This window comes from Cyprinodon variegatus, unplaced genomic scaffold (genome assembly GCF_000732505.1).
Source record: "Cyprinodon variegatus isolate N-32 unplaced genomic scaffold, C_variegatus-1.0 Scaffold57, whole genome shotgun sequence".
In the NCBI taxonomy this organism is placed as follows: Eukaryota; Metazoa; Chordata; class Actinopteri; order Cyprinodontiformes; family Cyprinodontidae; genus Cyprinodon; species Cyprinodon variegatus.
In genome coordinates this window covers 844,553-857,723 of record NW_015150510.1, presented here as the reverse complement: position 1 = coordinate 857,723, position 13,171 = coordinate 844,553, and the positions used below count along the sequence as shown (strand labels likewise).

The following is a 13,171-nucleotide window of genomic DNA, read 5'->3' as shown; positions in this document are numbered from 1 at the left end:
ATTTTTGAGGGAGTTCCACCATATGCACGTGTCAAGAGTATAATCACCTCACTAATTCCTTCTGATAATCAGTTTATTTCTGATCAATTGATTTTTAAAATAATTAAGTGGAGTATAGAAATCTTAAAACATGCTATTAGCTAAAAAAAAAAACCCACCCAGGGTAGTTATGCTTACACTATAAAAGATATAGAAATATTTTGCATTCCAAGTTAAAAACCCTTTTGCCTGTGAATAATCTTTGTCTAAAACAATTAAAGTGGCACTTTTTTAAGCTTCCTCTGCTTTAAATTTTGCATTAAAATCTTCGTTAAGGCACCTCTTGCTGTCTGATTGTTGGGCTAACAAAAATAATCAACACATTAATTGTTTAAGAAAGTAGTCATACGTTGCAACCCTTCTACATTAAAACTACACACTACTTCAAAAATCAGAAATGTTTTTTTTTTAAACATGGGTTTATTAACTTGACATTTCTAGTTGACACTTGGTTTATTTTAAAGTGGTATGCAGAAATGTTTTTCTTTTTTTTGTAATGAATGCTTATTTCTTCTGTACTTCTTTTTCTCTAATGCAGAACTTCTCGAAGAACATCTTTGCCATTCTTCAGTCGGTGAAAGCCAGAGAAGAAGGTCGAGCGCCAGAGCAGAGACCAGCACAGAACGCCACCCAAGTGGTAATTTCTTTGTTTAAAACTGGAAAGGTTTTAGGTTTTTGAAGTACCACTAGGATTTGTCAGGATGAATGGAGATTATGTTTCATAACCATTGATAAAGTGAAACCCTTATTATGCAGGACCCGTCTTTAAGGAACAAGCAGCCTGTCCCAGCAGCCTACAACAGATACGATCAGGAGCGCTTCAAAGGAAAAGAAGGTGACTCCGCCTTATGGTTTCCTTTGCATGTATTACAGAATCTCTTTCCCCTTCTTTATGAGTCACATCACCACACTGACGTTGCATTATAAGCAAGTAAATGCTTTATCTGATGCTGCATGGCTCCATAAAAGCCAAAAAAAAGTGAACTTTCCAGCAGCCAGGAAACTGACAAAGCTGTAAAATGAGTATAAATTATTTTTATTAGCTTTAGTTGTGTTTCTTAAAGGAATATAGATCTTTAAATGTTGTATTATTAGCCTGCATTGTATCTCTGTTACCTGCAGCTCATTGGCCTTTCTTATCTTATAGAAACGGAGGGTTTCAAAATCGATACCATGGGCACTTACCACGGCATGACGCTGAAGTCAGTGACGGTAAGAAGAGCTTCATTGAAGCCACATTGTAATTACTTCTAGCCTCAGAACCACAACCGTACATTAATCAACATGTTTCTGCTGTGAATGGAAAAGATACAAAATAAGAAAACTAAATTTATCTGCTTATCACTGCAGAGTAAAGCCCAAAAAACTGAGCTCTGTCTGAGAATGTCTCAATATCTTGGACATCGTATTGCTGAGCAGCGCCAGCTTTGCTCCAAGAAGCAGCGAAGCCGTTTACAGCAGCGTTATCACTGTACACTGAAAGCAAAATCTAGCCACATATATCTTGTTACGACCATAACAGTCCTGATCAGAGTTTGATAAGTTCATCCTGAAAATCATGTGTATTCTTTTTGGATCGGGTTCTTAAAGGGATAGGGAAAACATATTTAAATGTCAAATCATTCTGGCTTAAACATGTATATAAATGTGTTCTTTGCGAGGCAAAGGCTCAAACATGTATGGCTGGAAGCCTTCTACACCAAACCAAGCTTCTGCCGCCCTGGCGTCCTCTTCCACAACATCTTCTTCCCGCTTTCTTCCTCTAAATGAAAAATGTATGACGGAGGAGACTCATCCACGACCTCCGACACTAAACTCTCCTCCTCTTGCATGTTTCCTCTGTCCATAGCGTTCCTTGACAGCGTCGTTTCTAAGTCACCAATTTAGCGCTACTTGGTCCCAATGGAATTTCCCATTGGGAACCTACTAGCACTAAGTTGCTAACTAGTTAGCAAGATGCTGCCACGACACCGCCCGCAACCAAAAAAAATGCTTCCTGCAGCCACAACAGTCCAGCCCCCTTGATAATCGACCAATCACATTCACTTTTTCACTCGTGTAAAGTCAGGCACCACAATTCAGAAATGCCACCTTTGGAACAGTTGCTTCCCTTTGACTTTAAAGCCTTAACTGATCTAATAGCTTAAGGGGGTGCTGATTGTAATCCAGCATTATCTCTGGAGAGAGACCAAACAAAAACTTTTACCTTCAGGCCAAAACTGGTCTCCCCCCATAAACGTGTGATCCAGAATATTCATGATTGTAATGTTTTTATCAGAAAAGTTCAGTGTCTTGTTCTGCTCTTAGATGTGTACTTAATCACTGTTTTACCACTAGCTCAGCTCTCTGCAACATTGAAAATCCAATTATCCATTTTACCCACCTAAATTATCAAATATTACAAAAAAGTTTTATATAAAACACAATTTTATTAATTAAATAACAACCAACAGTTTATTTTTAGTTTTAGTTTATGCAATAAGGAAAAACATTAGCATAACAGGGAAGCGTTGTGTTTCTTCTATAGGATATTATTTGTGGTAACAAACAGGATAATAACAAGAAAAATAGATCACATCACATATTTCTGGTTCTTTTAATGTCATTCTGTTGTAAAAACGTAGTTTAGATATAAGAGCCTCTGTAGACGGACTGTAAACATCTTATATGCCATCTTTAACACTGGCAGGTTCTTTCAGCTTCTTTAACGGCTTGAATTTAGTTGCACGTGTAATTCAGGTTGACTCCCAAAACAAATGATTGCATTAAAAGCTAGTTTTTGGAAGTCATTTTGTTCATAAGTCATTAAAACTAAAAGGAGGAAAAAAAATCGATCTGATTTCGTAAGAGTAAATTAGATTTATGTTTTTAAGTCATATCTTGCAGACCTAGGCTGAACTATAGCGTTTATTCTGAGCACTTTAGAACTGGGAAAGTATTTCCAACTGATGCCTCTTTCAAGCACGCAAATTACTCCCAGTAAATCAACTGGTGAGATTTTTACACTGTATTAGGAAACAGTGGAATGGATGTCCTTAATATCTCCTGCAGGGGGCAGTAATGGGACCTTATGGACAAAGGACATTGTTTTGAGGACCAGAATGTTCACGTTTTGGATAAAAAAGATAGGCGGTTTGAGAGTGGCATGAAGGAAGCCATCTTTGTTAAGAAAGAAAAACAATCTTAAACAGATGGGGGTCGACTCAGATTTTAGCTTTAAAAAATTGAGTTGATTCCTTCCCGGTATCACCGCAACCTCCACCTCCTTACAGGGGAACAGAAGACCTCGCCTGTTCGGCCAGGCCAACAATTTCCTCTAACGACCCCCTCTTCAGAGACATAGACAGGTATGGGGTATTACAGGCTAACAAAGAAGACGAACGATCCCCATTCCAAAGAGGCAGACCCAATTATCTGTTTCAATTTGTATGTTTCTAAGCCAAAACAAGGCTTTGTTTTTGGTCCACTCTATAAAGCCTTGAACGCTATTTCTGACATTTTAATTGAAAAGCTTCGAGGATAGGAATCAAAATGTCTTCAAACTTGGGCACAAAGTCCAGTGGATTTTGTTGGAATAATATGAGGGAGATAACTTTAACTGATCAAGCTGGAGTCTGAAGAAGGCAGTAAGTTATTGGGGATCTAGCATGATGGCTAATTGCCAGGCAACGGGTTCACTGCTGGTGTCAGCCTCAGTAAGTGATTGCAACTAGTGTGGTCGCTAAAAAGTGGTAGAGGCCGGCTTGTCATATATAGCCAGAGTCTTGACAGCTCATCATTAAATGTGCCTACTTGCTTGATAAAATGTTGCTGAGTTTAAAAACATGTAGCTGTATCCGGGACTGTTGCAACGTAAACATGCAAATCCACGCCCCACCTGGTAATGTAACCGCTTTATTCACACTAGAGCGGTCCCAGTAGATGAGGGGGCTTACTGGGTAAGTGTTAAAGGGGCTTTATAAGTTTGCTGACAAGTTCTCCTTTTATAAAACTGAGATAGATTTCTGCTGGTTTTGTCATTTTATATTTTTCGTCATCTTTTACTTTCGTAAAGTTGGCCCAAATTATAGACGAGATGATGAGTGCTAGAGCTGGAGCAGAAACTGCTGGTTCTGGATTAGTTCCAGTCTCATAAAGTAGCTGCCTGCTAACCAGTTAATCCAAGGCTGCTCTGTTGGAAATGTTCATTTCACACTGTTCAACAAAGACATTTATATTTTACAGACACATTTATCCTCAGTCCAATTCAACAACACAGAACTAAGTTCAACGGTTCTGCGTTGCCTCAGTCCGGTAGAAATAGTTTAACATTAGTTGAAAATTGACATTTTAGCAGCATCGTATCTCATGATTAACTGGATTGTCTCAAGATTGTCCAAAGATATGTGGTATTTTTACTGAAGTCCGCTGGTTTTGTCAGTGTTTCAGTAACTGCTTGTCTCGGAGTCTGGAGTGCGCTCTGCCCGCTCTGTCTTTGAACGTGTTGATGCAGGCGTTGTGTTTGTTGCTCTGGAGGTGATGCCAGTACTTGAGCAATTCGTTCGGATGGAATCCGTGCGACGTTATCAGGTGGCTGTACTTGCAGCTGGAGTACGACACCCGCCAGTGGTTGAACAGGAAGCCGTTGGGAGGGGGCGTGGGCTCGATTTGGAGCTCGGCCAGGCAGATTCCCACGTACACGTCCTCCAGGTGCAGGCGGCGAATCCTCAGGGAGGTGCGGTAGATCTTCCCGGCCAGGTCTCCGGAAAAGACGTACCCGGTCCCGGAGCAGAAGGTGGGATACTTGTCCCCTGGGTAGAGCTCGGGGGGCATGTACCACTTGCTGTTCTCATTCCGGTTGGGGGCAAAGCCTCTCATGTTGTTACCTGTGAAGTAGTTCTTCCTGGGCTTCTGGTCTGGTCTGAGCAGCTTGTAAATGAGGTACTCTGTGTTGACAAACATGTCGCTGTCGGTTTTCATGACGTAGCTCGCCTCTGGGCAGTGCATCGCCACCCAGTTCATTCCCATCAGGGTCTTTATGGTCAGGTTCTGATAAGAATCCAGGAAGTCTTGCTGGATGATGTCATGATGCCTCCGGCTCTCTGCCTCCACCATCCTCTGCTGTAGGAGTCCCAGCTCTCCCTCTTTTTTCCCCAGCAGAAACAGTCTGATGAACCCCACAGAGGGGAAAACGCTCTCGTTCCCCCAAGTTTGCCGGATTGCGTTCCTTGCTTCCACCTGACGAGCTTCGGTGGAGATCAACAGCACTAGAAAAGGGGGTAGTCGGTTCTCTGTGCATTTCTGCGGCTTGTTGATGATGTAAGGGAAAGGTCCGTGGGTCAGGGAAGCATTAAGAACTCCCCCATGGCTCTGGCTGGTGTCGGCGGTCAGCTTCCCTTCGATGCTTATGTTGCCTCGATGAAAAGAAACGCCATTCCTCTCCGATGAGCTGATGTTGGCGTCTGCCTTAAAAGTAGTCTGAGGGACAATCACAAACCTCCAGGCTCTATGAGCGGCGCTGGCGTTCCATTTGTTGCTGGCGAGGTGAGGCACAGTACCGCCGTACACCACAGGGTAGCCTCTCCACCACGGGATGCCGGATCGGTGGACCAGGAACACGAGGAAGCCCAGCAGTGAGAGGAGATACAGAAGTTTGGCTGTGTGCGTGCAGCAGTGGCGCCGTCTCCACTGCATGGTTCTGCTTTTTCACACAGATGAGCTCCGATTGCTGAAGTGAAGTTTGTGACGGGTTCCCTCAGGGCCATTCACCTTGCATTATTTCACCGAGGCATGTGCTGTTGCCAAGAGAAAACCTAGGAGACAAGACAGAGTTAAGTCGTTACAGATAAACGGTGTCTGAACCGGATTTAAAACAAGGGATCTCAATAGATGGATAAAGGTCTTTAATATCAGCTGCTTTAAAGCTTTATGTAACATGTTTGGAGTAGGGATGCAAGTTTTCAATTAATTAGTCTGAAGTTAAGTCATCCTTTTGATTGACTGATTAATTGATAAGTTGCCTTTTCTTTTTTTTTTTTAAAGCCAACATGAAGCTACAAGGAACTATAGTGCAATTTATTTATGTCTGAGAAAAAAGGTGTTAAAATTTTATCTTTTTTTTCCTCCTCCCTACCATCAATCAATTTTATTTATTTGACGTTTTTCCTCCCATAAATAAACTAACAAAAAGGTCCTGGAAAATTAAAGTTTTAAGTAAATTATTCTAGGTCTGAGTAAATTAGCTTAACATTGCCAAAAAAATAACTTCTGCCTAAATAAAACACAAACAAAAACATTCACATACAAAACTTCTTACTTTTCTTGTGAGTAAAGAATTAAGCATGATAAACCGCAAAAACAAAAACATGGTTTCATGTTTGGTGTTCAAACAGCAAGCAGCAGAGATGTAATAGAAGTTTAGATCTTTTGATTAAAAAAACAAAACGGTAAAGGTAGGACAGATTTAATTTGCTTTGCATGGTTTTGGTGTTTTTAGAGGAATGTTTTTGAGTGGTCAGCTAAAAATGATCAAAGTTTTTCTACTGAGTTTCACTTCTGTCGATTCAGTTTCTTTTTGCCTATTTATTAGAAATGCAGCATTCGGTTCTGGTACGTGTTTTGTTGAAACCAGGCTCATCAAAACACAGGCTGGCCATAAATATGATGCGAGCTGTGGTCAGTTAATATTAGAATAAAATAGTTTTTCAGAGTCTCAGAAGATCTGGACATATAAGTGTGAGTCAGTCTCAGAGTTGAAAGGAGGCACTCAGACTTAATTCAATTTAATTCATTTCATAAATACTTTATTTTTCCCAAAGGGAAAAGAAATGTTTCAGTAACTCATATTTTTGTTTTGTTTTTCTCAAAGTTGGTATAAATGTTATCAGCTTTAGGCAAGAAGGATCTTTTGTATCGGTCTATCTTGCACCAGATCTGGAGAAGCTTTTGACTAAAGACACTTTGTTGATGTTTAGAAATCTTCTGAACAGAATGCTCTCTTGTCTATGATCATGATTAGAAGGGATCATGATTATATTATTCCTCTGTTTTAGAATAGTGTAAGATTGATAGAAGACTAGAGGAAGAAGATATGAAGACTGATAGAAAGAAGATGGAATGAGAGCGGAGGAAAATGGGAGCACTGATGGACAGAACTGAACAGAAGATAGAACAATCTTACAAGAGTAAAGCCGAGAGCAGGTAGAAGTCAGAAGAAGATCACAGTAACAAGCTGGACACATCTGGATTAATCAGATTGTCCAGTAATAAAAGACAGGAAACAAAAGAGCTGCTGAAGTTCAGGAAGTAGTGGAGCTGTGCATAGATCCCATTAGTGGGAGAAATTAATCGGCTTTAATATGGCAGTAATAAACATATATCATCCTTTACCTTCAGACTTGTAGGGTGCTTTTATCTGTAGTGTACTTTTAACCGTAGTGCACATCTGTTACGTTTCCCAGGTGCTTCCATCTTGGGCGACATTTTAAAACAATAAAACTTGCATATGGATTTTTTTAAATGGTTTTTCATAAAAATCAGACAAAAACAATATAATTTCCATCGGCACAATATGGTTATTATTCCATGTACTAATTAATTCATTTCTCTAAAATATGCCCTTTTAATGTTGGAAATCGTGTCATTCCGGGTTTCTAATCAACTCTGACATTGAAATCCAATATGGCGGCCTTGGATAAATGAAATTGAGCTGCAGTAAATTAATGTTAACGTGTCTTTGCCCTGATCTGTATCTCCTCACATACTCTTTTAACTCTAGCATACCCTCTGATCTGCCATTATTTTTCTTCATATATTGCAAATACAAGTCAGGCTTTTCTTATGAATGAACAGTGGCACCCTCTGGTGGACAGAAATAATAGCAAAAGAAATTCCCTTTAAGCAGAAATGATCATTTGTATAAAATAGGCTTTAATCATTTAAACCATAAATTCTCAATCGTAAGTCAATCATTTGTTTAGATTAATATTTTTTTTTTTAGGTATATTAAGTGTTTGGTCCAAACTGATTATTTGTCAAAATTGGCTCTGGGGAAAAAAACAAACAGGAAAACATACAAGTTACCCGTCGCTACTGAAATAGCTACTAAAACAGTGACTGTTAGAGAACCTAGATGTTTTGAAAAGATGTGAGCATGCATTTATTTTAATATATTTTCTTTATATTACTATATTATAAAAACAAAAAGATAATCCCTTCAGTTTTTACTATCACTATGAGGAGAACTGTTTGAGGATTTTGTTGTGTTGTTAAGCATATGAAGGGCTAATCCCAGGGGATCATGATCCATTGTTGGGGTGGGGGGGCTGCTCTTTAAGCATGATCTATTTTGAATGGGCTAAATATGGAAGCTACATTGTGTCAGGCAAGAGCCTCTCAGCTGCTCAGCTGAAGTTCAGATCCTAGCATCAACCTTTAGGAGAGTAAAACCTTCCTGAACTTGTTTTCATTAACCCTGGTTGGTCAAATACGGATGCAAAGGAAGTAAATGTGTGATTTCGTTGAGCCGTGCTTAGAGGCTTCTCTCCGCAGGTTTATATTTTAATGGACTAGAGCAGGCCTGGGTATCCGTTCAGATTTTAGGATTAAGATACTACAAGATTTAAACTCAATTCTTCCTTGTTCAACGTTAATTTTGGCTGCTGGTTTAAAAACACATTTGAGTTTGACTATGTTTTTATTTTGCATATTAATCTAGTAATATATTAAAACTCATCAGCGTATAAAGTAATGACAGTTAATGGGGGCTGTAATGTCCAAACGATCATTCTGAATGTTGGGGTAGATTTGGAAATTACTTTTCTTTCATGAATCAGATTGGAAGTGATTAGGGCTGATCAATCCGATTAATCAACTATTGAAATAATCATCCATTATTCTGGTAATCGAGTCATTACTCAGACTTAAATAAGATTTAAAACAGGCTATTACCTGGAAAAAATGACCACCTTCAGCATTATTTAGACAAAACTAGAAAAATATTTTAAAAATTGTTTAAAGAAATATACGTGTTTGTATTTGTTTATGGTTTTTGCCATTTATTATTCATTTAAGAACGAACTATAAAGTTTTTTCTCTTTAAAGTCCAAAGATTTATTTGAAATGTGAATTTACTCAAAGTACCCATTCCTAGATTATAGAAAATAGATGTATTTAATTGTTAATAAAATAGTTAATAGGTGCAGCCTTAGAATGGATTCAGAACTGGAAAGTTGTTTTTCAACACAACCCTATATTTTTAAAATTCAGTGGTGGGGCGTCAAACATTTGATGGACTTTTCTTTTTGCCACTAAAGCATCATTTCCTATAAATGCTGTATTTTTGCTGCTGCTTATAAAAGCTAATGTCCACTCTCAGCTTTTAGACTTAGACAACTTTTATTTTCCTTTTGAATACACAGAGTTTATACAAAACGAAATTTTTTTCATTCAGCTCTCATGACATTTCCTTTTCATAAAGTGCAGCAGTTGTTTGATCTATTGTTCTGCAAACTGTTATATAACATACTAGCTTATGACTTATTTAGATACCTTTTTTTCTCTGTTGAAAATTTGGAGCAGTTATTGTAGCTCTGCTAGTGCGGCAAGTAGTCATCCCATTATGAGTCACCCTTACTCATCTGCTCCGACACCAAACAAAGCTGTTGATCAGCCTGTGAACACATCTCCCTCAGCACTGATCTTAGATTTAAATCCAAATCTTCACCCAGAAGCACTCAGTTCCCATTGGTGATCATTAAGGGTGTGCTGAGAAATGAAATGCTGACTTTTATAGGTTTCCAGGTTGGTCTGACTTGAATCGAGAAGAAAATTTAAAATCTGGCCTTTTTCTTTTCGCTTTTTTGTTTATATCTGGTAAATGCATCATAGCAAAGCAGTACATGTCAATTCTACGTAATGTTGAAGTTATAAGGGTCAGAAATCCACACAGAAAATGTAGCATTTTGAAACAAAGCAGTTGTGAATTAGGGTTGATAAAAGAATTAAAATTAAGAGCTGATATTTTCCAGAACTTCCTTCAGCTGCAGCGCTGCAATAACAGCCCCTCCGCTCCCTGCAGCTTCACCAGACTAAGATGATGGAAGTTTAAAGAATGTAAACATGTTGAGTAAAGCAACACAAATAATAATGAAAAGCAAAGAAGAAAAAAAAGCCACTATCTTTATGGACGAGAGGAAGGGTAAAAGGTGTTGATCTGAGGTGATTTCCCTCAGATCAACACCTTGGATGGACAACAAGAAGAAAGTGCTGGTCGATGCTACATGCTAAATATCGTTAGCATAACCTATTTTAAACCTGGGATTGTTATCCACCAAATGTCAGTATATATATATATATAGCACAAAGAAAGATGGATAAACTAGAGACGAGATCAGTGGTCATTTATGGAAAAAAAAAAATTGGAATTGAGGTATAAATTAAAACTATTCATTATGTTAAGCATAGAAATAAAAGGATATTACTAAAATATTAAAACCCTGCCAAATGAACCAACTCTTGGTCTGGATTGTAAAAAATGGCAGCACCCTGCGCCTTTAGTAAGGTGCTTCTACAGGTAATATAATTGATCAAACTTACCCAAACCTTCAAGATTGAAGCTTTAGCCTGATGGGAGAGAAATGTTTGGTTGTTTAGAAAGTAAACATCCTTCTTTCCTCCAAATCTGCAGCAGCACTATGAAGTTAATGTGATTTGATCTGTCAGGTCTGCTAATGTTAAACAATCTAATTAAGTCTGAAGTGTTGAATTTGTCTCACATGCCAGAAATGAAACAAAACAAAACAGAAATTACTCTTTAGGCAGACCCACCCTTTACATCCGGTAGGCTACAGAATAGACGCATTTCAATAGCGGGTCAAGGCAAGGTGCTAGATACTTACCCTATCAGTCTCTTATTCTTTTTTTTTTTTTTTTTTTTTTCGGTTGAAACCGGTTTTGCGGCCCTGGTTTGGGCTTTATATCCTCCCCCATTTCCTCCAGAGCACATGACAAATCCTGTTTTCTTGCTGCAGCTTTGAATGCTTGTTTTCCGTTATCTTTGCCTTCATCGCGGGAAAATGAAGTGTTCAGTCATCTAGTCTTTGCTCTGCCTCCACGTCAGCTGAGTGTGGGTAAAGAGCTGAACTGTTGCAATCTCTCCATCTGTCTTGACCATTTTTCCCCCCCGAGCCTCTCGCCACGCTACAGCTGCCTGCAGCCAAAGGAAGAAGCGAGGCGTTCCTTTCACAGTCTCTGTAGCTGTAGCGTGTAAATTAGAGCAGACGTGGTCAGATGGGCTTCATGTCTCAGATCCGTTTCTCTCTTCAGCCATTCTGCTGGTCGCTACGTCTCTCTTTCTCTTTGATTCACATGAGAGCCTCCTGTCTTTTATTCCTCCGACATGCTCCCATCCTATTTTTTCTATTATTCCCCGCTTCTCTTTTCCCTCCCGTTATTTAGCAGCCTCTCTGTTCTCTGGCTGTAAACAGCGGGGGAGGAAGAGGATGACCAGGAGAAACATGAGGCCGCGCTGTCAGTTGCGTGCTTGCTCTGAAAGGCAGCTCCAGGCTTGGTGGCATTACGCTCCCTCAGCACGTCACGCCGTCTCTGCTGCTGTTGCTGCCTGCTCTGTTAAGAGGGGAGGAGGGGGGGGTGTTGGGCTACTGACCTATTTGTATTCACACCCACTCCCCAGAAAGAGGAATGCAGTATGATCTGAATTTGGCATGCTGTGAGGCAGGAGGAGGAAATTCTGTCGATCTCTTAATTGGATTGAAAAACGTGAAACCTCAGGTTTCATCTTCCGAAAAAAAAAGATATCATCCGACTCCGAATCCGACGAACTCCTGCAGCATTTTATGCAGTCAATGCAGATCCAAATGTTTCCATCTTTATTATTATCTTATATTTAGGTATTCTTATTTGCATTTCCTGAAAGCTTTTTGGTTTTTAATCTTGCTCCGTTTGCAAAGGAGCATTTAACTTTTTCCAAGCAAGAGGCGGCAGAGTTTATTCCATGTATAACTCCTGCCTTTAAGACAGAGTATGAAAGGGTTAAATTATGCAATATTACATATTTGTTCATGCCTAATTGATACCAGAAACAACTGTTATTAGGTTATAATGGACAGGCTAATTCTGATCTTCAGTTACAGTTGTTGAACACAAATGTTCTAATCGGTGTGTCTGAACGAGATAAAGGGGCCCAGTCTGCAACCAATGGGTTGCTTCCACCAACATGCTAATATCTGAGATTTTAGAGGCAGGCTGTTTTTTTAACATCCCCATGTATTACAATATTTAAAAAAACTTTTTTATTTTTTTATTTGCTTCACTTCTCCAGTATTCACTGAATGACGTACACTTTTAAACAGAAGAAAGATCTGATCATATCTGTAGGAGGCAGGAAATTCTGATGGTACGATCATCTTAAGCTACAATTTTTATAGTATTGCTGTTAGGTTTACAGATCTAAACTGCGTTATGTTGAAATGTCTGAGTTGAAACGGCAAAATAAGAAATGATCAATTATGGGGCAAATTTTTTTTTTTGTAAAATCTCTTCAGTCTTGCTTAACTTTCTCTGTAGAAGCTGCTTTTATAGTCTTATTTTTCTGTTATGATATTTCGGGAAGCTGTGTTCTCATGTTTATCATTATCCTCAGGCTATCATGATTACAGGGTTCCCGCGGGTCCTTAAAAAGTCTTAAAAGGCATTGAATTCTTCAAAATAAAACTAAGGCCTTAATTGGTATTAAAAAGTCTTTCGTAGGTCTTAATTTTTATAACATAAATAGGACTATTTTTATTACAATTTATTTTTGTAATCTAAATAAAACGTTAAAATTTACAATTTTTTTTTTTTAATAAAAAAAATGTCACGGCTTGCCATTATTGGTTCCGTCCTGATAGCGGAACCAATAAAGCGTTGTTGCGGCCGGGACATTTGGGAGATGCGCCATTTACTTTTTGTCTGGAAAATATGAGCAGGTGTAAATGTAACCAAAATTGTCTCCAGCCAAGAGTTTTCTCCATGGCTAAAACCGGGGAACATACATGAGGCTCAGTGGATTTAGTGCAAGAAGTCATTCAAGCTCAGAACGATGGGAATTAAGGCAGTGGAGTCGCACTTGCGAAGCACGAATCATAAGGCGTCG

At 39.0% G+C, this 13,171-nt stretch overlaps 2 protein-coding genes across 3 annotated transcripts in view; one reads left to right on the top strand and one right to left on the bottom strand.

Moving 5' to 3' along the window:
- cdc73 (cell division cycle 73) overlaps positions 1-13,171 on the top strand; it is a 39,936-nt gene that overhangs the window by 9,282 nt on the left and 17,483 nt on the right. The window contains exons 8-10 of the mRNA XM_015371374.1: positions 578-676; positions 796-874; positions 1,187-1,251. Coding sequence (XP_015226860.1) covers positions 578-676; positions 796-874; positions 1,187-1,251 — 243 coding nt within the window. The remainder of the gene's footprint in view (positions 1-577; positions 677-795; positions 875-1,186; positions 1,252-13,171) is intronic.
- Positions 4,415-10,973, bottom strand: b3galt2 (Beta-1,3-galactosyltransferase 2). 2 transcript variants are annotated; one of them, XM_015371405.1, is made up of 2 exons: positions 10,917-10,973; positions 4,415-5,831 (listed from the first exon to the last, which is right to left on the bottom strand). In XM_015371405.1, exon 2 carries the CDS (start codon positions 5,710-5,712, stop codon positions 4,456-4,458), a length of 1,257 nt encoding a protein of 418 aa, XP_015226891.1. In that variant the 5' UTR covers positions 5,713-5,831; positions 10,917-10,973; the 3' UTR covers positions 4,415-4,455. The 2 variants fall into 2 exon arrangements, with proteins under 2 accessions (XP_015226891.1, XP_015226892.1); XM_015371406.1 differs by lacking the exon at positions 10,917-10,973 and adding an exon at positions 10,615-10,861.

Coding starts and splice junctions, on each gene's coding strand:
- b3galt2 (XM_015371405.1), bottom strand. CDS start 5,712: ATGCAGTGGAGACGGCGCCACTGCTGCACGCACACAGCCAAACTTCTG.